The sequence below is a fragment of the Acipenser ruthenus genome, chromosome 9 (assembly GCF_902713425.1).
Source record: "Acipenser ruthenus chromosome 9, fAciRut3.2 maternal haplotype, whole genome shotgun sequence".
NCBI lineage: Eukaryota > Metazoa > Chordata > Actinopteri > Acipenseriformes > Acipenseridae > Acipenser > Acipenser ruthenus.
This window is the reverse complement of record NC_081197.1, coordinates 4,629,200-4,656,655: the sequence shown is the minus strand read 5'-3', so window position 1 is coordinate 4,656,655 and position 27,456 is coordinate 4,629,200. Positions and strand designations below refer to the sequence as shown.

At 39.1% G+C, this 27,456-nt stretch overlaps 1 protein-coding gene across 1 annotated transcript in view; it reads right to left on the bottom strand.

The window, feature by feature from the left end:
• Positions 1–27,212, bottom strand: part of LOC117407164 (biotin--protein ligase-like) — a 40,932-nt gene extending 13,720 nt beyond the window's left edge. The window contains exons 1-6 of the mRNA XM_034923873.2: positions 26,838–27,212; positions 25,141–25,299; positions 22,692–22,848; positions 21,289–22,292; positions 20,375–20,557; positions 10,944–11,215 (exon numbers count right to left, since the gene is read on the bottom strand). Coding sequence (XP_034779764.2) covers positions 10,944–11,215; positions 20,375–20,557; positions 21,289–22,292; positions 22,692–22,848; positions 25,141–25,299; positions 26,838–27,095 — 2,033 coding nt within the window. The 5' untranslated portion in view covers positions 27,096–27,212. The remainder of the gene's footprint in view (positions 1–10,943; positions 11,216–20,374; positions 20,558–21,288; positions 22,293–22,691; positions 22,849–25,140; positions 25,300–26,837) is intronic.
• Between the last annotated feature and the right edge of the window lie 244 nt (positions 27,213–27,456).

The following is a 27,456-nucleotide window of genomic DNA, read 5'->3' as shown; positions in this document are numbered from 1 at the left end:
AGACAGTGGGGTTCCAGTTTGCTAACTCTACAGGACTGATTGCTAAGGAACCTAGATGGACAGGAGATGCTGCACCTTAAGATGCGTTTCCTTGTGAAAGGCCTGGCAACGTCTGAGGAACTGGGGACCAGCAAGAGTTGGCAACTGGAGCAAATATTTACTGGTTTCCTCTCTGGGTGCCCAGCATGTGTATACAACAGATTCACAAGGAACTTGTCTTGAAAGTGTAGACAGCAACCCATTATGATATGCAAATTTACAGTAAAGGGACCCGTTATATTGACCGTTTCCTTTTCCTGAACCAGCACGACCAGTTTAAAAGCAGAAAATGGTATTTCTGACCAGGGGTTTCATCAGTGCTGGCCAACAGGGCTACCAGAGATAAAATTAAAATTAAAATGAAAAGGATAAACTATTACCCTCCAGCCAGTGCAAACCTGTTCATAGAACTCTCAAAAACTCCGACCAATTATGTAATTCTTTTCAAAAATGTCATATATCACGTAGTCTACTGTAATAATGTCTAAGCCAGGAGTGCTGCATTTAACTGGCAACATTTCTAGCGTCACAAACTTAGAATCTTTTAAAGTAGTTTCCAGTTTAAAGTGGTGTGCTCAGTTGACAGGGCAGTTTTTAGTGTTGGGTTTGTACCTTTCAGGTCCTGCTATGTCCCATGCCTAATCCTCCTCTCGTTACATGCTTAAGAGCATGCCAACGACATCTCACGGCAGCAGAAGAGCGTTCACACAGCGGTGCACTGCAGCTTCTGATCTTGACCAAGAAACAGATTAAAACAGGCGACGGTGAGGGTGAGAAAAAAAAAACAAAGCAGTAGAACACTTTACTCCAAAAACAAGACTACAAATAAGGAGAACCTTTCACATGTGTGCCATGTAACAGGTATTCATTCCCATGATGCCAATCAACAAGATGAGAAGATATTTTAACAAACAGTGTAAACCAGCAAGCAGACTGTTGGAAACTTTTATGAGCTTGGTAGCTGCAGGAGGCCACAGGACTTCAGACTCTTATCAAGCTTGCAAATACACTGGCAACTTATTGTGTTTTTGGAAATAAGATCTTGCTGAAATTGGCAAGACCAAGTATAAGTAGTTCTATTTAAACGTTACCAGACCGTTGTGCTTAACAGAGACCCACTCATTCCAATTATTTTATCAGATCTGATTAAATAAACAAGGATTGTGATCAATGTGTGAATTTGTGTTTTTACTTCTCCATTAAGATAATATAAAAATATACACTGCTTTGACAATTCAGCTTAAAATTGGACTATGCCAGGGATCTGGCTTTCTACACACACCGAGACTCAGACTGGCAGAAATCCATGAAAATTAAGTGCTGACTGAGTTTTATCTTTTCCAGCATTAGAACACATATTTAAGTGCAAACTGCAATACAGAATATTCTTTGATTTATTCTGAAGGTCCTTTTAGAAAACATAACATGGAAATACATTTTTTTTCCACATTTACAACCCCCTCCACCCTCCTCCTTTATGACTCAACTACAGTGGTTGAAACTGGGTGATGAAAGTATACACATGCCAAATGAAATCAAAATTGAAGTGGGGGTAATTTGTCAATCAAGGTCAAAGGTTTACGGGTAATTGCATGACCTGGGAGTAATGGGATTGTACTGTGTCTTTGAGTGTCATTAGAAAGCATTTGGAAAGAGCCTTAAAATGAAACGGCTCAATTAAAACAAACAGTTATTCATGAATCTACGATTATGGCTAAAGCAATGCGAGCTACCTTGTAGATTACGGGTGCAATTTGGTGTGCTAGGTTTCCTCTATGGACCGACCCATTAAACCCAGTTCTGCTTCCCACTCTCTGGCTATTTGTTGTTGATTCCACACCCCTTATTAGATCCCTCACATGCTAGACCACAGGCCATTCTAACCAAGCTCAGCTGGTTAAGGATTCCAACAATACTTTTTGTCCTGTTGGTAATTGCAACAAGTATTGAACAAAGAGAAACAACGCAGCAGGTCTACTAGACAAAGGGACAAGCCTAGTCTTCCACACAGAAGATAACATCTTTTAAGTCAAGATAGCAGATACCTCTCACTTGTTTTCTTATGGAGAGAAGCTCAACAGGGACTCTCCCCTTCAATAGCCTTTGCCATGACAGCAGAACCCAGGTCACTCATCCATCGCGAGGTCATTGCAGAACAAATGGACACCACCCAAGCCATCTGTACGACAAGTGGATACAAGTGGGCACATCTAACCAGTCTGAGAATGTTCTCACTGTGGGATTAGCCAAGCTGTTACCCCGATAGGGAGCTTGCATCAAACGCCACCACAAAAGAGGAATTACGCACAAAGATTTATTTTCTCTCTTTTTTGATTTTTAATCACAAAGAAGATTCTTCAATACTTGTATCGAAACTCTGAGCGTACAGATGTTTCCTGACAGCCCCGTGGACCAAAAACACAGTACAACATGAAGGATTTTTCTCTTGTTCGCAAAACCTAAAAATGCAAAAATAGATCACAAACCACACTGGCCAGTGCAAGAACACCATCATGTTGGCAAGTTCTGGTATAGTTCAATGAAAAAAGAAAGTGTATTATTATTATTATTATTATTATTATTATTATTATTATTATTATTATTATTATTATTATTATTATTATTATTATGATTATTATTTATTCATTTAATAAAAAGAAAAGTTTTAATGTGCAAAACCTGTTTAGGTGTGGAAATCTAATAAAGAAATCTGAAAGGATTATGCCAGACATCAATGTTAATTTTGAAAACTGGATTTGCAATTAACATCATAAGCATATTTGTATTGACCAAGAGGAAAACATTTTCATGATCAATATAGTAAAAACTAATCTGTAAATGTGATTATTTGAGCTAATCCTACCGACTAAAAAGCGGCCGCAAATTATCATTTTCATTTAGGAGATCAATGAAAGACTTTCTCCAATAGACACAAAGCAAGGACGCAATTTAGCAGTATTCTTTCCCATGGTTATACTATGCATTTAACATAGTTTACATGGTTTGCCCTGTTTAATAATATGCTTTACCATACCTCTCTGGGCTTCACAATGCTTACCTAAGCTTTACCATCTGTTCACTATGTGTTTGTTTTTACAATTGGCTATGCTTTTATTATAGTGAACTCTTATACTTAAATACTAAAGCTCAGCTCCCAACAGGCACCTTCGATTGCCATTCAGAAAACATGACAAGTACTGTTGCCTATTACTACTATGGAGATGTTGTTTACAAGTTTGGAAAAAAAACATGTTTGGAGAAAAGAAGACAGTCTCATTTTGCCTCTCTGCTTTACAAATGTAGACATGGCGATGGTCCAAGAGACTTAAAATCCATGTTACCCATTGAAGTTTATGAGCGTTATATTTTAAGGAACACTGACTGTAAACTGAATATTCCTTTTATGAGAACAAAGACAGGCCAGGCATCTTTTATGTATAGAGCTCCTGAATTCTGGAATCGGGTAAATTTAAACATTTAATTACTTTCTTACTCAAAGTACATGCAATCACCGATTAAAGAAAAATGTGTGTGAGAATCGATCATGCTAAATGTATATCTGTCTACTTTGTTTCCTGGGTCCCTCTTGAAAAAAAAGCTGGATGTGCAACTTAATGAGGTTTTCCTGCTATGTGTGTGTCTCTCTCTGTGTGTGTACATTTTAAATGCATAAATAAATACAACAAACTTAAAGGGCAACTTCATCCCAGCTATGTTCCTGAAGGTATGTATTCTTGTTGCTGTTTAGAAACACTCTTTACACTTAGAGACTCTTTACAATGGAGACGAGCAGCCTCTACAGAATTCTCAAACACGTCTTCTCTCAGCTGCTACATCAGAGTAGAACCATTACCCTGTGTGTTCTGTGTGGTACTTGCATCCAATAGGGGTGGATTGTTGCAGTTAAGATACACACTCTGATTTACAAGCTCCTTCTTACTGCCAACTATTTCTGCCTCCTCGTTACAATATATTTTTTGACTCAAATCACTGTTTTGGGATTTAACACAGTATTTGGGTCATTATTCACTTAAAAAAATATATGTTTAAACATGTCATTAGTGCAGTTTTGACTGAGTGTACAACTCAATCATAAGAAACAGTTTTTTTTTATTATTATGTTAAAATTTGAGACCATCTAAAATGCAAATGTTAGAATTGAAATATTTATTTAGATATATTTTTCATGTCATGTAAAGAGCAGCAATTTAGTTGTTAAGCAAGTTAAAAAAAATTAGGTTTGGATGATTCTTTGTTACAGTACAACAGGCCAGCCTGCACATCATTAAAACCAGCATATTATTACAGCTGAAGAACAAAGTAGTATTTTAATTAAAGAGGTACAGTGTCGTTCAGAGCCAAAGACTGAGGGAGTCACAAGATCACAGTTTGAGTTCACAGCGTCAAAGAACAGCCCAGGGGTTAGAACAACTTCACCTTCTTTTTCAATGTTCACTTGGCAGCACTAGTAGTGACACTTCTGTTACCCTTGATAAATCTATTCATCTTTACTCCAAAAGACTAACTGCCTGGATCCACTATGACGTTTTAAAAGACCTGCACGAAATAAAACAGCAATAGCCTGTCTATTTTGGACCACAGACTCCCTTGTTTTAAAACAGTGGGGCCTTACCATTTTTGCACCCCCCCACTTTCTGAATTTTTACTTTCTGAATACACATTAATGCTTTATATTAAACCGCCCTCAAACAGGTTTTTTCGTTTGACCCCAGATTCAGCTAATTAATATGCTGCTCATTCTAGACATAAACTTTTACTTTAGAATGCAGTGCCAGATGTTAGAAGAATATGAAATGAGGACTTTAGCCATCTGCTTACAATTTGAGATAATTGGAAGTTGAGCATGCAAGGTCAATTGGACCAATTATGTTTTATGTACAAACCTGCTGCTGCAGTTTTTTGTAGGTCTTTACATGTCTCATATTTTCACAGGAAACAGGCCCTAATACCAAACGCTGTCAGTTTTGATTGTAGATTCCCTGTGCAAACAAACACTGATTCGTGGGTTCTTTGCCAGGACAATTGGCACATTTTCCCCTCACTAAAGCTCCTCCTTCTGCTAATTGTAAGGTTTATTCCATGTGAACACAGCCCTGAGCAGGGGGGGCGGGGGGGGGGGGGGGGGGGGTGGGGGGGCTAGTAACAGTTGCTTGTTTTTTATTGTCTTAGCATTGCACATCAATCTAACTGCTGTAGCACGACCTAACATTACACCCAGTAACACATACTGGGCCATACTGTATATATATTAAATATATTTTTATATTTTTTGATATTTAAAAGAATGTTCTAATGGATAAAACATTAAACTATTCAATATTGTTGTTGTCTTCTTTATTGTATTCATTAAAGTGCGGCTCATCTGATAGAGAGAATGATACACATTATGCACAGATACATGCAGATCACTTGATACATACAGACAGCTAGATGAATGGGCTTTATTAAAAACACACCCGCTCTGTGACGCACGGCCCGTGTTGTTTCAAATCGTAAAAAACAACATCCTTATTTTTAAATCTTCTACTCTGTGCAGGACGAATTGGGTATCTGATTACCTGTCATTTGACCTCACATGCTCTGAGCGAACTGACATTAGCAGAAGCACACAGCTGTTAAAAGTGCTGACATTTGAACATGTCATACCATTCACAGATAATCTGTCAGGTTCAGGGAAAAAAAAACACTAGTTTAAAACTGTAATTGTATACAGTAGAGTTCCTGGCCTTGTCTGGAGATAAGTTTTATAATTGGAATGAACTGCATACCCGTCTGCACCTCAGGCTTAGGTATACCTCAAACATAAAAAAAGAAGTACATTTTTCTAATTTGACTGCATAGTGGCGTATTTGAGGGCTACAGCTTGGAACACTGACAAAACCAGTTGCTGTGCTGCATGCACACGGATCATACTCAGAGCAAGAAACGCATCATTACATTATTCTTACTGCGGTACACACCACACATGCACAATGCCAGTCTGAGACATTTTGTAGATCTGTACAAAACCAATAAATCGCACGTTGACAGTAAACAGCCACAGGCATTACAAAATGCACTAGTTAATAAAATGTACATATGTATATACAACAATGTATAGGGTGCTGTATGATACAGGCTGATATCCACCACATGAGCGGCTTTGACACATTTTTTGGCCACTCACACCTTAAGTGGGGTGAAAATCAACTTATAGCTATATTATATTTTTTTTACAAATAATTAACAGTATTCCAAATATGCCAATCCTTCAGAAACCAACCACTTCAAAAGCAGGCTCTACTGTGAAAGAGTGACATCCACACTGTCATTTTTCATTGCTTTCTCCATTTATTTATTTAGACTTTAGATTACATTTTGAAAGACAGTATTATAATGAACTCCTATTTTTTTGAAAGGAGAAACACAGTTGTTCATTTTACAAAACTATAACCAAACAACTAGAAAAAAAGTAATATACTTTAGGGTCTCACTTAATTCAAGTTAATTAAAAGACCCAGTTAAAGTTAATTAAAGAGTGAGCTGACGCTTTCATATATACTGTACCACTCCCTTTGTCATCTTGTGGGCTTACAGCAGTACGGATGACAGAAAAGCAGCAAATGAAATTCCCCTTCTGTGCTGACCTTGTGGGAACGGCCCATCAGCCACAGCTCAGTATTATTAGCTGTTCCTGACTAAACAAAGAGCTAATGCACTGGACAAACAAACAGGCTCCCTGGACAGCTATCAGCCCAGAGCTGCTGTCAATACAAACCTGTCTTTATCAGGGCACACTAACATAACGCTTACCGAAGCACTTCCCTTCACAAAGGGGTCTTAAATCCTCAAGCCAGTGCTGGAAAGGTTTTATTGCTTGGAATTGAAGATTATATACATTTCCATACAATTTAATTTCCTACCCATGTTCTGTATAATTCTCTTGTGGTTTCTGTATCTATATCTTTTTGCCATGCTTACTAACTTTTTCACAAAATATTTTCCAAAAGGCTGATTTTTCTGAAGGGAGTGGGGATGCATATCAGTGTTGAACAGGCTTCAGTGCACAATTTCCTCCTGGTCCTGTGGGCTTCAGTGTACAGTGCAACGCAAATATGCGTCCTCAATTGAATCGGGGGAAAAAAAAAAAATGCTTGGAGAAATTTGTAGCGCAGCAGGTTATTTATTATTGTAATAAAATTAATAAAAATAAAAAATATTCTGGTACTCTAGAAGAGTGCATGGAAAAATATTTGGGCTACGGTTAACCATGATGAGTTAGGTGGGTTACAGCAAACCAACATGTGTGCTTTCTGCAGCTTATTTTCTTGTGAACTGAACACAAATGGACAAAAAGGATGTGTTCATAAAGCAACAGCATGCTGTTAAATGCACAGGACTGCAAGTCGCTCATGTGTATACTTCAGTTCAGGTTAAGTATGACTGGATGCAACTTCAGAAATCTAGCTTAAGATTTAGAACAGAGGGAAGGAAGGTGACATGTACAGACTGCCTTGACAAATGTGCTCTGCTAAAACACTTTTGGTACTGCCTGTGTTTTTTCTTCTCCTACAGGTGAATTAAACATAACATTCCGTAATTAATGGACACACCCTGTTCCTGCTCGTACTCTGGCAGAACATGCATTAGGAAACCAAGCATTTCATCACTGCTGATCCTCAGAAACCCGTTCTGGTGTGCTGCTAACTCGCAATTACTCAACAAGCCACTCACTCACACACACACACACACACACAAGCATGTTACTACTACGGATCCTATGCAGGTGGTCACTATTTCATCTTATCAACACGTTTGTTTTTTTTGTACAGCATGAAACAATTTGCATCCTAATAAGGCTTTTCTTTGTGTACTATCTGCTGCTATACATTCAAATTGCATGTGGACTGCAGACTTGAAAATGATGGTGACCCCTGTAGGGATGTAAATGCACTGACTGTTACAGCCGTGCCATTTATATAACTTCTTTTTTATTTCCGGTAAGGCTATATACACAATCCTAACCCCCAAGGGATCGATGAGATGCATGTTCTCCTGAATGAATGTGTTTGGGAGCTTGCATTATGAAATATCAATGCTACTATCTGTGTATGCTATAGAACTCACAGTCTACTGATAAATTAAACTGGTATGTGATAAAGAGTGAAAGCAGCAATGTTTTTCATATTTCTCCGATGCTCATTCTAACCAGCTACCCTCTTGCTTGCACGCCTGTGCTGTTTTTCTATGCATCTTTGGTTCCTGGTTCTTGAGATATCACGTGGCATTGTAACTTTTCAACTCTTTTGGCTCGACCTGTTTCATGGTACAGTAAAATTACAAGTAGCAGCCTGGTGTAAGGAGCCCTGTCTAATGCACAGGTGTTGGCGATCGCGGTGAGAGGAGTTCTGACAGCTCTATAACCACACCTGTAGAGGAGACTGATTCTTCTGGATAGTGGTTGAGAAGCTTGCTTGTGTGGTTGCCGGGCCACGCCCAGCCTCCCCTCTCTTAAGCTGGGTCCACACCTGAGCGATCAGTTGCGCGATCGTGTCGCTTATATGTGGACGTCCCTGCAACCATTTGCGAGCAGTTGCGCAACCAGTTGCTTGAAGTAGAGCCGGGCTCTACTTTCCAAGCAACCAGCTGCGCGACTTCTGTAGACACAGGCGATCATGTGGCAATTTGACAACTCTGATTGGTTCTTATAATGCTGACTGCATGGCTTGCATATTAAGCAGCTCGAATTTTAAAAATGTTAAAATTAAACGGTTTCCTCCAGCTTTTACGCGGCTTGTTTTTTTCTTTAGGGAATATGGCATTTAAAATAACAGTTGAAAAAATAATAACAGCCAACTCTTCCTCATTAATTACTGGACACATTACGACCTGTGTCAACTCAGTTGTCAAAAAAGAAATAAAATAAATACGATTCTAAACTTGCAGACACGGGAGAAAAAAAAAAAAAAAAAAGTCAACTCGGTTGTCAAAACAAAAAAAAAATACTGTCACCTCAGTTATCATAAAAAAATGAAACTTGTAGACGCGGGAACCTTGTTGCACAAGTAATTGCTCAGATGTGGACACTGCAATTGCTCACAACTGAGTTGCGCGATTTCGGGAGCAACTGGGTCGCGCAACTGATCGCTCAGGTGTGGACCCGGCTTTACATTTGCAAAAAGCATGTCAGAAAGGCCAAGGAAAGGAGATCACTATCCACTGCAGGACAGGGTTGGGTTCATGTTACAGTAAACATGTTATATAAATTCATCACTTACACTAATTACTATTATAAAAATAAGTTTATATATACAAGGGAAGTTGTATATAGGGTGGCAGTGTGGAGTAGTGGTTAGGGCTCTTGGACTGGAGGGTCGTGGGTTCAATCCCAGGTGGGGGACACTGCTGCTGTACCCTTGAGCAAGGTACTTTACCTAGATTGCTCCAGTAAAAACCCAACTGTATAAATGGGTAATTGTATGTAAAAAATAATGTAATTGTATGTAAAAATAATGTGATATCTTGTAACAATTGTAAGTCGCCCTGGATAAGGGTGTCTGCTAAGAAAGAAAGAAAGAAAGAAAGAAAGAAAGAAAGAAAGAAAGAAAGAAAGAGATAGATAGATAGATAGATAGATAGATAGATAGATAGATAGATAGATAGATAGACAGATAGATCGATCTACTAGTAATTTAATTATACGGTTTAAATTTACCGAACTCTGAGGAGCAGGAAAGATACTTTGAAGAATAATAACGTTTAATTAGAATGTAAAATAGCAACGTGGGCCATCTGGAAATTAAGCAAATAATCAAGGGCTCTTAAATCAAGCTATAGACCTCTTTTTTTTGCTTTTTGCTTTTTTTTTTTCTAGCACAGAACCTTAATGACAACACTGTCAGCTCCAATCAATTCAACTCGAGTCCAGAATCAATTTTTCAAACTTTATGACAGGTCTAATAGCTTCCACCTGTTTCTTGGATCCTGACTGTTGACTGGCAAGTTACCAGTGAGATGGTGGAAATGTAGACAAAGACCTCTATTAGGTGCAGGCTGTTTCTACCGCTGTGAGGTCATTGAGCCATTAAATTAGTTCCAGCCCACTAGCCTGCCCTCCCAGAGCACTGGTGCGCTCTCGCTCTCTCTCTCTCTCGAGTGTCATTACTACAGCAGGGTTACCATCACTCAGTCCAGAGGTGTAGTGCTATCCGCTGTTCAGACCCTTACTGAAGGCTCCTGTGAACAGGCTGCTAGTACAAGCAAGAGTCTGTTCTCTCCTCCCAGTGCAAGCCCTACTGGTGCAATATTGTCAGCCTGAAGCATAAACAGTCCAAACAGATTAAGGAGAAGAAGATGAAGAACCACCTCGAAATGGAGCAGGGTGCATTAAGTAAATCTGTGGTTTTTTTTTTTTTTTTACTTGTTAAGTGAAATCCCCAAGACAGTTTTGATTAAACTTTTCAACATCAAATCTGGGTTTTACAATGCAATGCCACAAAAGAGATTGGTTTTAATTTTGTGATTGGTCTGATTTGTTTAATGGTAAACCTACTGCGCCCAATTTCCTTTATTCAAAAGAGTTCATGGGGTACAAGTCCAGCTTTGGCTTACTAATATTGATAAAAAAATAAATAAAAAAAAACACCTCTGATATATCAGGTGTGCCATTGGTATTACTTGCTGTACCGTAATTACATTGGCTTCCAATGAAAGCAGTTGAACAATCATAATTATGTCTCTAAAATATAAATTCCAATTCCAATTCCAATTCCGGCAAAGGAATTGGAATTGAAGAACAGAAACTGACCCCAGCCCTGCTGGAGATGATAAGATAGAGTGCGACAAGGTCTGTGAAAGAGCAGGTTGGTTAAGGAGACATTACAAGGCAGTGGAATGAACCTTACCCGTCCAGCAGATCCATGGTCGTGGGCGTCACTTCCGCGAAGAGGACGATCTGCCCCAGGCTCCTGGACTGCAGGCTCCGGGAGTACGTCTGGAGGTCCAACTGCTCCGAGGAGAACCCCAAAGGCTGCGTGACCAGAGGAAGGATGCCCTCCATCAGCTCCATCCCAGGCTGCAGAGCTGAAACCGCTTTCAGAGAGACCTTGGCGGACCTCAAAATCCCCTCTGTGTCCACTGCGGTCGACAGCCATTCCAGGAAGGAAAGCCTGCTTGACTAAAAATAAAAATACAATTTACAAAAATGAGGCTATAGTACTGTTAAAGTTTCCTAAAACAACCACTAAAGGGAAGATCTAGAATAGACAGGTGAATAGGCCAAATAATATGTGAACGGCTGGAAAACTCCTCACTTTCATAATCTCTGGTCATGGTGGTATCTGTATCAGACATTATTGCAGGATTAGAAACTTTTATCTGAAATCAGAAAGCTGAGAATGAAGGCACTACCACACAACAGAAGACTGTAGAACATCCTCGTAGACGGTCTAGCTTTTTAAAAAAAATACACCAAATGGAAGGAGAGCAATTAAACACTGAAAAGGAAAGTCAGACTTATAGATTTAGAAACCACAATAAAAAGGCACTGTTTACCGGTTTCTAAATCACCATAAAACCCGGATTACTGGGCATTGCCTTGGTAGCTGACCTTGTCTGTACAGTAGTGGTGTATGTGTTCAAAAAGCAGGCATCTAATCAGGGGTCTACTGCTTAAAAATAAGCTTGTAAAGTAAGAATAATTTGCATGCACGGATCACAAAGTTACTTGAGCAGCTGTGTTGTGCTTAATGCTATTAGAGCAATCCTGGAAGCTTGCCGTTGCAGATATCTCGAGCAGTATGTTAAAAATAAAATAAAAGAATGCCGAATGAAATTCCACCCTCTTTAAAAGGAGGTTAGGGTCAGGTTTTGCATAATCATGCAGTACCGCAAAGAGGTTGAAAAGGCAAATTGAAGGTATTTTCCAGGCACATGTGCATATTTTAGGTAATGCTCCTTTCATGAAGTCTTTGATGTAAAAGTTATTTTTTTTTTTACTGACTAAAAAAATATCACTTTTGATCTCACATGTTTTTTCTACATATTGTACTTGATAAACCCCAACTGAAGTGTTTCTGTTATAAAAGCCCTTAAAAGGGCACATAAGGACCTTTTTATTTTATTGTGTTACACGTTCCCATGTGTTGCTACAACTGTTTACGTAAAGTGAGTGTAGTGTTTTATTTATTTATTATATATTTTTTTACATTTTGACCACTTTTTTAAAGTTTTAAATAGCATTCCCTGCCTCAAGATGACTTCACATGTACCCGCATGGACCTCTCAGAATTACATTTCCCATCATCCTCCTGCTCACTGGTAAATCCATCTCAGTTATATGTGAGCAGGAGGATGATGGGAAATGTAGTTCTGAGAAGTCCATGCAGGTACATGTGAAGCCATCTTGAGGCTTCACATGTACTTGCATGGACTTTGTGTGACCCTGAGCAAGTCACTTAACCTCCTTGTGCTCCGTCTTTCGGGTGAGACGTAATTGTAAGTGACTCTGCAGCTGATGCATAGTTCACACACCCTAGTCTCTGTAAGTCGCCTTGGATAAAGGCGTCTGCTAAATAAACAAATAAATAATAATAATAAAAAAGGCATGTAGTGTAAGGTCTAATTGAGTGATGGTCCCTGGCTTGAGAGTCTGTCTACATGTGGGTTGAAAACAGAGATTATTAAGGCAATGCATAATTAAATGTATACGGAGCTTCAGGTTCCCAATAAAAACAAACAGGAATAAGTTGGAAGCATGACACTGTTTTTAAGGAAGTATAACCACAAAAAAAAAATTGACATGGTATTGTTAGGTGGTTAAAACACCATTCTGTTTCTGTTGATTATAAGATACTTGAACAGGAGAAATTTTAATACAGTCAGGTTTAGTTACACATTCATTTTGAAGCCGCCAGTCTGATCGGGTGTGTTTTCTTAAGCTCATAAGGCTGGAAGTTTGCATTTTTAAAAAGAGAATAAGACAGAACTTCCAAGTGCTTTTGGACACCTTAGAATAAACAAGTGAATTGTTTGTTTCTAGTTAAGGTTGTAAAAGGTTGAAACGTTTAATATAAAATAAAAATCCTAAACTAGTATTTGACTAAACTGAAAACGTCTTTGTTTATTTTTTTATTTTTTTTTAAGTTTCATCATTTATTCATTGTGATCCAACATTACATTTTTAAATAAATACAAAACTAAAATATAAAGATGACTAACAAATTGTGTTTTTTCACTGAAAGCGTGCACGATGGTTTCAGGCTGGGTTTAAACATTTATGGCTGGTTTCACAGACCCCGATTAGGGAAGGTAGTCCAAGATTAGTGCTAATTGGGGTATGTGAAACCACCCCTAAATCGATTAAACATAGATGTAAAGCCTTCGTTCCCTGCCTTAAAAATAAATAACTCAATAAATAAATAATACAGCAAGGCTACATTTTAAAGATCGGAGTAAAACGCTTTAAGAACAGCCCACCATTCACGGTTGTGGCACACAAAAGCCATGAAGGCATTAGCCAAAACTTTGTCTGATTTCCCTATTATTTTTTTTATTAAATTTTGTACATGGCTACTTAGAGGGATGCCTCATTACAACATCAGTGCGCCACGGCTCTTCCTTCAGCTAGTAAGAGAAAAAAAAAATAAAAAATCAACCTTTGAAAGACACCATCTGGTAACTGAATTGTCTCGTTAGCACCCACAGCGTCTGAAAGGGCAGAGATGATAACGATGACTGCTAACATAATTGCTTGTGATCCGTATTAGAGCGTGTGGCGATAGCTAATCAATTAGAATCACTCATCAGCATGCTTCCATTATCTTCTTTGTACTTGTTACACTGCAGTAATTAGGGTTCTGCGATCAGATTCCTGAGACAAATTCAAATACAATTTCAATCTCAGAGCTCACGCTGCAGCCTAAACACAGGTGCTGAATAGGATTTTACAAATCAAAAAACTAGCATTTAAAACAAGATATCTCTAATAATAATAATAATAATAATAATAATAATAATAATAAAATAGAAGTAGTATATATTAAACATAGCAGGGGTTAAAATAAAGGCACAAACCATTTTTGTATGAGCATGAGAATCACGGAATATAAAACAGTTGTATACTAATGTGAAGACACTATCTCAAAGTGTGATGATGCCTTTGTCATACAGTAACATAAAATGTGATATTACTTAAATATGTCAGCCATATTGGTCAATGTCAAGGTTATAGAAATATTTAGTTATCACCGTTTCTGCAATATCTGTACCTCATATGGTCTCTGATAGTACAGATAGCCACAAAAGGGTTAACTTTGTATGATTCCCACTAGAGAATCAGAAAATACAGGTGTGTACTAAACAGGACACCAATGTAGTGATGTCTTTATATACAGGAGATGGCGATACCTCATGCTCCTAGTCGCACCTTGAACAATGAATGCTAAACTTTTGGCAGTTCCTTCTAGGTTGTCTATAATCAGGAGGGGCGAGGGCCTTTGGAACTCTGTCCCGAGTCAGATCAGGAACGCTGGCACAGTCGAGTCTTGTAACTCAAATTAAAAAATAGATTTGTTTGCGTCGGCTTATTCTTGAGCTGGATTGATTGGTCAGTGGCTCTTTTTTATTTATTTCTTTTTAAAATAGTTTTTATTGTAAAGTGTCCTGGGATGCTCCGGGTGAAGAGCGTTATATAAAAGCAAATCGCATTGTTTTGTATTTATTATCAGGAAACCAAAAAGTATTTTTACGTTTGGATAGCATTTCAAAATTCAGATGCATATGGAAATATTCTTTCATTTTAAAATATAAATGACAAGATGAGCACTGAAAAAAATTAACAAACACACTATTTTTTAATTTTGTGATCCCATTATATATAAACATACTAGATAATCTTTGCATGAAAAAGAAAAAAAAAACAAAACATTTGGGGCTGTAAGTTCACGCATTTGGATCTAGTAGCAAATTCTATCTGGACCCTAACATTAGATATTCCGCATGGATCCCTGCACGTGTAGTCCAGTCCTTGACTGCAGAGTGTAAGGTAGTCCTCATGCTGGGATACTGTGCTTCTGAATTGTTAAGGTGTACACTGCTCCACTACTTTCCTTTTGCAGCAATTAAAAAAAAAAAAAAAAACGAATCTGGAAGCAATCTTGCCGGCAGCTGCTCTCCTTAGCCGAATGTTTGTTGTAACAAAGTGGCTGGGGCAGAGGTGAAATGTCAACCTGAACTCAAAACATACCCAAGAAGAAAAAGAAGAGGAAAAATGGTACAAACACAGTTTTGCTTTTGGAAACACTGTCTTTTTGTATCTATTAAAAATCAACAGGTCCAAGTGGGTATATAAATGAAAAGCCAACAATCAAAGCGATTCACGAATCATATTAGAAACGATCTTAAAAACTGCTTTTGAGCGTTTCAGTGCAGGTTTGATAAATGACTTGCAGAAGGAGGTCCGACTTAAAACACAGGGAGTCCAATTGTGTGGCTTTCAATTTGTTTTAATTGAACTTTTTATTGTGACTGCTGTAGAGTATTATCTTTATCACAGTAGTGATTGATTTAACCGATTCTCACAGGATAAACACAGACTGCGTAAAACATAAATCATTACCTACAGCCTCTTTACGATCAGTACATATTTCTTTATTTAGCCACGTTTGATCTATTCATCTTTATCTATTTAAAAAATATATAATAATAATAATAATAATACTAATAATAATAATAATAATAATAATAAAGTTTCACAAACCCTGATCAGCACTAATCTTGGACTACCTTATGTCATCTTAGATGTCACTTTGAGTCTTTGTAAAAGGCGAGTGCTCAAGTAGCCCTGGGATAAGCTAACTTTGAATTGTGGTGTTGGTATCCTTTTATCAGCTTTCTAAAAGAACTAAAAAATAAAAGATAACCAATGAGGGTTTTTTTTTTTTTTTTTGCATTAGAATTTAAATAACTGCACACAGTTATAATCATTTTGAAAGCCACCAGAATTCAAATGTACCACCATAAGGTGGGTGATTTCATTTTAACTTAATTTTCAAAAGAAAATTAGATGATTGCAGCGCGTGTTCATTTTTTAAATAAGAATAGTACCCCCCCCCCCAACCCCCCAAAAAAATAAAATAAACTGCTTTAGTTAAATACATCCTTTCAGTTATAAATTAGACATTACAGTTCAGAGCCAATTACATACAAAGAGCAGACACTACTCCATACAGAGAACTGGGGCAGAGTCAAGTTCATTAACGGAACACATGCAGCATCACTCCCATTAATTAAAGCTATATATTGACTCATTAATAAAATAGCAAGCCATGACAGTTTTCTAGTCCCAGCTTAATAAACACACACAGTGCTGCCCCTTTCTAACGCTATAGTCGGGAGCCATAGTTAAGAGATTTGTGTGCTGGAGTACTAGTGCTAGTGTAATGGCATTACGGGGCAAATGAACGTTATAACCGGTCACGCAGTATAATGGGCCACCTTCTAACGAGGGAGCACTGTGTGTGTGTGTGTGTGTGTGTGTGTGTGTATATGAACAGGTTTATTTTGGCTGTACAAAAAAGGTTTAAATTATTTTAAAAAATCTTATTTCAGGACGTTTTGGACAAGCTTCTTCAGCTGTGCATAAAGAAAAATAAACACAGTGCTGTAAACGTGTTCTTTTTCAAGAAAGTATTTGTTATTTTTATTAAATATAGTTGTTTCTAGAAATATTGCCAAATTAAAACTGCTAACTGGCAGTTTTAGGTGTTTCACATCTGTTTTATGATACAGTAAAATGTTGGGTATTAGTATTGTGTGCTCTCTGGGTACTGTTTTAACGCAGCACATGGACTGAACTGTAGCTACATACTGCCACCTTGTGGAGACGCAGCACAGTGCACGTGTTCAGTCCTTTTGCAGGACCTCCCCAGATGAAGCGGGTATTTTCCCAGTTCTTAAATTTGAATCATGCTCCCTCAATTTGATAGCGCCACCATGAATATTGTTCAGCAAGTCACTTTCCCATGTCCTGACAGGTTAAATGCTTATTGGAACTTCAAATAAAATGTTCTTGGAGTAATTGATTTAACCGATTCTCAGACATACATTTTGTAGTCTCCTAACCAGCTTTTCAGTGTTGTTTTTTTTTATTTTTATTTGTCTCAAATCAGGTCTACCTGATTTTCTCATGTACTCTTTGAAGCAGCATGAACCTGACAGTTATATAATGCCTAAGTGTTAATGACATGACCAGGTGTGCACATTCGATTGTGTGTGTGTGTGTGTGTGTGTGTATATATACTGTACATTCATACTGCATGCTTATTATGATCATATCACATATTGAACATATTACAAATACTCACTCTTTGAACTGGGGACTGTGTGGCAAGTGTGACAGATGGAAGTAGGGTTGTAAAAAACCAAAATGTTCTGGAAATGTATTTAGTCTTGATTAATTCTACTGAAAAGCCATAGAAAATAATAATTGAATCCTCATTAATTGGGCCCTCTGTCATCTAAAGCCAGACAGGATCAGAGCCACTGTTGCATAGATGTTTTCTGCTAAATTGTCCATAAAGAGATTCTGGGGGTCGCGGGGCGGGGGTGGTGTTGGGGTTAAGTACCAAGTAATTAAAGTGAAAGAATACATTTATTCAGCCACCCCACCTTCTCAGCCCCCTCCCTCCTCCCCAAGAACATATCATGTATTAGTCTAGCATGACCACTAAAGCGCAGCAAGTATCAGTATTTTCCATTACAAAGCAGTATATTGACCACTGTTTTTAATATCTGGAGTCTAGGGAGATACTCGAGGCAAACTGCGAATCAACTTAAAGAATCTGCAAACAGTGACTGGTTGCTATTCTGCATAAATGATGCCATGTGTTCTACGCACGGGACCACACACATGTCATTATAACAGAAATCATGTTGCACAGTTTGAGCAGCTTTTCGGTCCTCTCACCCAAACCGCACGAGACAACATCTCCTACAACAGTAAGAGGAGGCGCCGATCCACACACAGCATTTGACCTTCACTCCAGGTTCAGCTCTACACAACAACCTGAATTCTCTTGGTGTGAAATGCCCAGGATAGGTAATGCAACCAGCTCTACTGTTATTCTAATATCCACAAGAGGAAGCGCAGAAACAGATTCAAGCATGGTCCGCACATTCCCTGCATAGCTGTGGGTATGACATCACTGGCAGAGACCCTATTTAAATATCAATATCAGGGGTCTTACAAAGACACAATGGGGGAATTAACTGAAGCCCGCCAAGCCCAGAAAGATAGACATCTATGGTAGGCTTAAATGGAGCCCAGCAGACAAGGCTCTCTTTCTATTCACTGGCTATTTTTACAGGGATGTTTGTAATTGTTCATATAAACTTTAATGATTGCAGCACATAATTCATACGAGACAAGTTTATATTTCAACCAGTGCCTAGATTTATCCAAAATGTGCAAAAACAAGTCTCTTTTCTAATGAAAACGTTAATGTCCAGACATATTCTATACTATTCTGTAATACTGTTGATACAAGAGCAATTAAATGTTTAACCACAATCTGATAAGCAATTCTCCAGATGAATGCAGAAACGTAAGTGTGACATTCAGACGGATGGATGAATGGACATACAGACACCCCGATGTATCCATTCAGACAGATGGATGAATGGACATACAGACACCCCGATATATCCATTCAGACGGATGGATGAATGGACATACAGACACCCCGATATATCCATTCAGACGGATGAATGAATGGACATACAGACACCCCGATGTATCCATTCAGACAGATGGATGAATGGACATACAGACACCCCGATATATCCATTCAGACGGATGGATGAATGGACATACAGACACCCCGATATATCCATTCAGACGGATGAATGAATGGACATACAGACACCCCGATATATCCATTCAGACGGATGAATGAATGGACATACAGACACCCCGATATATCCATTCAGACGGATGGATGAATGGACATACAGACACCCCGATATATCCATTCAGACGGATGGATGAATGGACATACAGACACCCTGATATATCCATTCAGACGGATGGATGAATGGACATACAGTCACCCCGATATATCCATTCAGACGGATGGATGAATGGACACACAGACACCCCGATACATTCAGACGTATGGAAGTTAGTCTCAATAACGTAAATGTTAATACCAAGTTTCATGACAATTTAATAACTGTTTCTCCACATTTATGGATAAATGTGTGAAGCATGACATACATACAACCCTCCGTCCACAGGGATAATGAAAACAAACACTCAAGGTACAAACACTCAAGGTACTCTCTTCAGTACTGTCACTGATTCCGTTTCAGGTTGGTCTTTAAAATAATGTATTATTTAGCATGACCTCCAGAGGGCAGCACATACTAGAGAACCAACATTTCAGAACCACAAAATGCATTGGGTCACAGTTTTATTCCACAAGGAAATAAAAGACCCGTGCCATATAGTTTAACTGGAATTTAACAAAGAGAACACCAGCTGTGAACTTTAATGTCAGTTCAAATCCTGTGCCAGAATTAATGGAATTTAAACCGAGCCCACTGGCAGATCATCAATGGATGTTCAGTGCAGGCCCGACAGGAAGTTACAAATAGGCCTAAGGTAACTAACTGCCTGTGCTGAGCCACATCAAGTAGGCCAACAGTTCTTAAACAATGCTGCCATGTTTCTGCTTCTTTTCACGTCATCGAACCCTTAGAGTTAATACTGTACTGCAGACACAAGGCTCTAATAAAGATTTAATAGGAAAATACTGCAAATCTGACAAAATAGCTATTTATGATCCAAACAACTTCTTAACTCACTCAAGACCTCTTGTATCTGTATTATTATTATTATTTTTTTTTTATTTCTTAGCAGACGCCCTTATCCAGGGCGACTTACAATTGTTACAAGATATCACATTATTTTTTTACACATTATTTTTTACATACAATTACCCATTTATACAGTTGTTTTTTTTTTTTACTGGAGCAATTTAGGTAAAGTACCTTGCTCAAGGGTACAGCAGCAGTGTCCCCCAATGGGGACTGAACCCACAACCCTCCGGTCAGGAGTCCAGAGCCCTAACCACTACTCCACACTGCTGACTAATGTACTTAGGGGGTCAATAAATCACCCCTGGATAAAAAATACCAGCAGGATGTTAAATGGCGGCGGACGTCACTGTTTGGGTAATTAAAATAAGAGTCCATAAAGCTATGTTGTAATAATTATTTTCAAAACTTGGTGCCTCTAAAGCGCCTCAGCAGGTTCTCAGTGCAGTGAAAGCCATACCTCTGTGGTGGTGAGGAGGTAGAGAGGGCTGGGAGGAGGCACGTTGCTCAGTTCGCAGCTCAGCCCGAGAGCACTGAGGATCTCTGTGAGGACCTCGTAGCGCCGGGCGTTGCTGACCTTCAGCATGTTGAAATCCTCAGGGTCCTGGATCTCCTGGGAGTCTGGGGAAGTGTCCAGGAGCACCTGTGATAACGCCGGAGACAGGAGAGAAAGGAATGGGGGAATCGTTGGTCACTAAAGAGTCATTAGTACTGTGATTGTTTTTTTTTTGTTTTTTTTTAGTCATTCCAAGTTTTACTTTAAGAGCTTTAGTCACCTCATGGTCCTGGAGATGGTACCGCCAACGAGACAAAAACAACGATTAGTTTTAAACCAGCATGCAGACAAGAAAACACTCCAGTGGGCAAGCTGCACACTTCAGTACACACACCCAGAGGACAGAGTAAGCCAATCACAGGCCTGGGATTCACTGAAACATACAACAACTGGGCCTGTACTTAAATCCTATACAAGTATGTAAGGGGGTGTTGAAAATGTGCAATCAGAAGTAATGCTAGTCACCTTCCTTTGATAAATCTGGAATAATCAAGCAGCAGCGTCTTGTTCGAGAGTGAACATTTACATGCCTGCAATAGTAAACACGAGAGGGTAACGGCAGCTGGTCCAGCGCAGTCAGAGGTGGTGGGTATTGAACGTTAGTAAAGGAACTGAGATGGTCTGTATTTGAACTGAAACCAAGCCACATGAATGCCTCTAATTCAACTGTGATACAGGTTTCATCCGGGGCTGCAGTGTAACTACATGGCTTGGGTCGGATTTGTGTTGACGCGGCGTAATACATGAATGGTTATCTGTTCTCCGATTAGTGGAAACGACCTAGAGCGTTATATTAACTGCATTATCCCATACTGTACCTGGCTCAAAATGGCTTCCCCTCCATTATCCCCATACGGCAGACGGACTATCACCATGTCTTTGTCTTTGTTCCCAAGTTGTCCCCAGAACTCCACACCACTGTCCCTGCTGGCTCCGACCTTCTCATAGACCATCCCACTGGTCAGCACGTCCAGCTCGATGTCAGTGTGGTCGGTTTTAGTGAAGCACAGCTTGTGGATTTTGTTTTTCAGGGCCTCCTTGGGAGCTAGGTTGACCCCGCTGAAGCAGAAGAAGGAAGACAGCCCGAATATCTTGCCCCCCTTGGAAAGATAGTTCAAGAACAGTTTGTGAAACTTCTCAGGAACTGGCTCCTCCGAGGCAAAAACCAGCAGCAAGGAGTTCTCTGCCCAGGGGTCCTTCAAAACCTGCTCTTCCAGCAAGTGGTAGACGATGTAGCTGTCCATGTCTATGCACTCAGCCAGGATGGTCTTCACCTGCTGGTATTTGGTCAGGAACCGACTGGGATCAGAGCCGGTGTAGACCAGCACATTGGGTGGCTTTCCGCTAACATTGACCCGCCTGGACTGGCCAGTGCAGCTCTCATCTTCACTGCCGAACCCGCTGTAGTCGTCAGGCAGATTGTGAATGTTCTCGGCAGAGGCGAATTTCACAGACTCAATGGTGCTGTTCTCCAGCTCCAGACACTCGTGGCAGCTGGAAAGGTGGAGGTGGTGTCCGTCTCTGTGATGATTCCCTCCCAGACTGGCCTGATTCTCCTTCTGGTCCGTGCTCTGTGGCTGGTTGGCGTTCTCTTCCTGAGCCTTATCTGAGCTTCGGTCCTTCTGCAGTCCTTGCACAGTTTTTGCAAGCTGTGGTCCATCTTGGCGATTGTCCCCTGACTCATTATCAGATACCGTCTCCTTAAGCTTTGGTATCTCTGCCTCAGCCTGTTCAGTCTGTGTACCAGGTACAGGGCTTTTCTCCCCATCCATCTTGGTATTTTCAACCAGTTTCTTTAGTGCAGATTCCTCAAGTAGAACAGCTGAAGGGACATACAAAAATAAAGTGAATAAAATACAGTATCATTTGAGCAGTACTGTCAGTGATGTAATGAAAACACACCAGCTGGTTCTGTGACCAGCAAAGGGACATAGGCTTTTCAACTGCACTAAAATCATGCCCAGAGAGGGACCAGAATTCACTTTGATCTGGTGTCTTTATGAAGACCTGTGGAAATTGTATTCAGGTCTTAATTCACATCGCAAAAGCATAATTCAATAAAAAAGGTACCACTATGTGGATTTATATCATTGCTTGAGTGCAGTTCATTGATTGTTTAAAAATATAACCTTTCTGAAAAAAAAGAAAATAAAAATGTGCGTAACACAACACCTTTAAATAAACTTGACACATTTTTTTCTTTAAAGATCCACATACTTACAAACTATTTTTTCTGGTACCATCCCATTGTCCATTTGTAATCTGTCCTCCATAAAAGCTACCCCAAGCCTGCAGAAGTTATCCACACTGGCAATTAACTTAAACGGGTCGCCGGAGATGCAGGCTAGAGGCAAACAGTAGTCTGACCACTTTAGAATCTACGAAAAAACAAAACGTTTTACTGCGAGCTACATCCAATAGGAGAAGTACCTTTGGCACAGACATTACAAGAAAACATTTTAGGAGGAGCAGGTTGCAGGAGCAAGATGCAAATAAGTATGCTCTTCAATGAGAGACAAACCTGAAGATAGGATTCTTGATTTAGATAACAGGGTTAGACAACTTTTGCATCTGATGTTATGCACCACATATTACAGTGAGGAAGGCTTGTTCCTTATGACAACCTTGGAAAACTGTAGCAATCTTTCTGTCAATGGTCAGATTTAGCAACAAGCTGTACATTACCTGAGCTACCCAGCAGTCCAGTGCAAATACTATCTGGGGCCCCTACACTCTCTCAGTCCCCAGCCTCAACCACTAACCCCCAAGGCTTCTGTTACTGCATGTTGAACAGCTATTATCTTTAAAAAGCTTTCTGACGGACAGGATCCTATCTCCCGGATATAATATGCTTTTGGTGAAAGCATGACTTCTCAGAAATATGCAGAAAGCTTTCTATATGCTTTCAATGGTCTGCAGCACCACTTAACATTAGACATGTTTTTTTTTGTTTTTTTTTCCATACCCGGAGACACTTAAGAATCCATAGCACCAGACAGCCACAAACCCAAGCTTGCAGCCAACTGGCCGTAGCCACGGGGTCCTGGAATCAAACAGTGTATCACAGATCAAGTTCCGGGCTGGAGGAGACAGCTCTGCAAATAAGTGCATCCTCCGTGGCCAAGAATGTCAGTACTCAAAATAAGAGGGATTGGGGGACAATGGCAGAGGTAACCCAATCAAAGCTGGAGCATGTAGTAAATGAACCTCAGTACACAACAACAAGCTTGTCCACTACCACTGAAGGGTAGATCCACAGAGAGCGGCGTTTTGTTTTTTTTGTTGGTTTTTTTTGCAAGAGATGTTCCTGTGACAAGGGTGGAAATCAAGCAGATTTGTCCAGGTCTACAAAAAAAGATGAAAGCCGGAGAAGCTTGACAACAAACACAAGATCTTTCCACAGAAGCTGCTGTGTTACGTTGTGTCCTGTCTGTGCCTTTGAAAACAGTGCCTGACAGATCCTCTGTCTTCATATCAGGGATCAATAAAGCAAGCTAAAATAACTACCCGGTCCTTCCTCTGTGCATCTCTTATTTCTCTATTACAGAAGCATACTTATCTATGGTTTCATTTGATGAATGTTTGGCTGTTTCAAGATTTGAGATGCAGGTCTTTTTTTTTTTTTTTTTAAGCTATCTGCCTAAATGCAATTCTACACTTTAAATCATTAGAGAACACAATGTGATTCTTACAACAAAGTTTCCACAACCTGCTCATACAGGGTTTGGACAAAACAGTGTGAACATCTGCCAGCTGTAGCACACACTAATTTATTATGCAAATGACATGAATTTAATAATGTATAAAAGCCGTATGTCCCTGTTGCCAGCTAACAGCACAGCTAAGTGGTGTTTTAAAGTTTAATGGTTGGTTGTTATCATTGCAGTCAAGTCTGGGGTAGCAACACTGCAGATGTAAAGCTCGTTAAAATACTTTCCATCTATTTTATCTATTTATTTTTGTTTGAAAAGAAAGCATTAAACTTAAAAAAAAAAAATGTTGCAAGCTAAAAGCAAGCATGCAACAACAGAAATAATGTTGTTTTATTTTTAAAGCACTGCATGCTGTAACACCCCTCTATGCATGTCTGACACATGGTAGAACTCAGCATGCAGACATTTGGAAAAGGACCTCAAATAGAAACTTGGATCCTGTATTAACATAACCTGATCTCACACTGTACAGTAGGTACAGTATATTATCCATACCGTGCTTTCATTGCTATGTTTACATTTTAAACGCTTGCACTTTGTGAATAAATATTAGGTTTACATTTTGTTATCTATGTTAAAGCAAATCAATTAAACAGGAAAACATGAATTTGAATTCAATTACCATGGATTTACTTCCAGTGTAATTATTTCCGATATCACACAACAGTACATTTTTACAACACAGTTCATTAAAATCATTATCATAACAGCCTACAAAACATGTCTGCAGTGAATGCTCCTGGTAGTAGCCAGTTACCTGCGTCAGCAGCTTTCGCTCTCGTGCTGGGATCAGACCAGAAAGGCAATGTAAACGCAGCTTAAATGGACTGCCCTTGTATTGACCTGAATCAATACTCCTAATGCGCTCAGCCCAGATTCTAAAAAAACCAAACCTGACAAACAGGTAAAGCAGTGAAATACACAAAGTTCTACAGGGAATTTAAAACGCATACATGCCTTTTTGGATGAAGCTGACAGCTTGTGTAAAGCGGTTTTCTGTTCCTGTCCTGATGCAGCTTCCAGTACAAACGCAACACGCTCTCGTCTAGGTGTAGATTCCAAATAAATCAAAGGTGTTTCCTGGAGCAGGGTCCACTTGCTCAGGTCTTCACAGGGCTGCAAATGACACACACATACATAGTACAACAGGTATTCCCCATCTCTGCCACAGAGCAAAAAGTGTGAATGTCTCTTAAGATTAACTTTGGTCAGTTTTCACTAGTGTCGAGCAATATCCAGGCAATGCAAAGTATTTAATACATACAGCTTATGGCCAAAAGTTTTGCATCAGCTAGATTTTTAGGATTGAGACATAATTAAAAAAAAAACAAAAAAACTATATGAACATATCTTGTGTTTAACATCAAAAAAACTACAAAATGATATTGCAAAAGTCTACCCGAAGCCATAACAGTAGTACAGTATTTCATGTTTGATGTCAAAATGTCATATTTTTTCATTTTTGAATATATCCTAGCCAGTTAGACTATCAATTCAATTTTAGCTGCATCTGTAAAACTGTATAATGAGTATTACTGGGGTAAAGTTACAGTCCTTAACATGGCGGTTGTAACATTGGTTGGCTTATATAAATTAAACGTGTACAGCCAGGCATTAGTTTGGACGCAACTGAGAAAAATGGAAGGGATCAAACTGCTATGGAAGGCAGCCTTATTTCCAACCTTGCATGGCATATGAAAAATGCAAGGGGTACAGTATTCAGTAGGTAAATGAAATACAAAGTTAGTTTGCATTACCCAGTCACCTGCAAGATCCCAAATGGCATTTGAAATATAAATGTTTCTCATCACCATAATCAATCCCCTTTTTTGTGGTACTTTTCTTATGGCCACATATTGTAGTCTATTATTATGTCTAATCTGTCAATTTATTCAGGACACTGAAAATATTAATCAACCAGCTATCAATAACCAAATAAATAATGTTCTTCAACCAAACTATGTGAAGTCATAAATCGATTACTGGGCTGCAGTGTATTTTCTTTACCTTAAATAAGAAAGCATGGGATATACAGTAATAGTTACTGTAATATTGAGACTGGTACTGATGCAACTCGATAGTTAACTTGAAATTGACTTTGAAACGTGAACATATATAGGGCAGTGATAAGAACAATTTAAATAAGTAACCATTAATTGATAAAGTAACGGTAAAGTACTGAGACATACATACAGCTATGGACAGCTAATAAAATGTAATTTAATTTAAATACAATTACAAATTATATACACCAAATAAGTAATTTATCAGGGTCTGTAATTACTTAACAATTATGCACATCGTTTAGAATAATATTTAGATATTATTATACAGCTGGACTAGTGTACTTTGATTTGCAACTACACAAGTCACGCGTTTCATTACTAAGGATAAGTTATAGCTAAAACTAAAACCCAAGGCTACTATTTATTGATTTATTTATTTATTTTCATCCAGAAAATTGTGAGAGAGGACCATAACCACAACATCAACTAAGAAGTTAGTGGCGGGTTTTGACAACAAGGCAGGTCTGCGGTATTGTAAATTGAACTTGTTTTGTGTTCAACTATGCGAGGCCTTAGAATAGATTTTTAAAAAACTATCAACAGAAAGTGACAACTTAAATAGGTGAAAATGAAAATGAAACCAATCACCTGCGAGTCAGTAATGTAAAGCAGCTTGTTCCCCAGCTGTAAGCACGCAGTCTCGTCGAGATTGGAAGGTCTTGTAATATGCTTACTGAAACTTTGCCCGTGGCGTTGCTTTTCTTTCTGCAGCTGCCCGGGTTTCAGTGCAGTGCAGAACGTGAAGCTGCTGCTCGCGTGCAGTCTGTGCACGGTGCTTCGGATAACTAGCGTATAACACCTCTGGAATCGAACCCACAGATAGACGTAGCACAGTGTTATCAGCATTGCTTATGACATGCGGGAAACCTGACATGTGTATCCTCCTCCTCCTATATATTCATCCGTTCCTGCGTGTTCTCTTCCTCACTTCCCTGTTGATGCCCTTTCGGCTCCTCCCAACTCCAACGCGTCATGCATACCGTATATGCGCCAAAAAATGCGCATAAGGACCTTTTTTCAGTAAGAAATCAGATATTGAAGAAAGTGAATGCTTATTTAAAACTAATTTTGAAAGTGTTATTTTGACATTAAATGCAACTTCACATGCCACAGACTACCAGTTCTGTAGGCATTACAGTGCAACAAACATCAAGAGAACCCGTTTTTATTGTCATTCACTTTCAGGCACGATTACACATGGTACAGA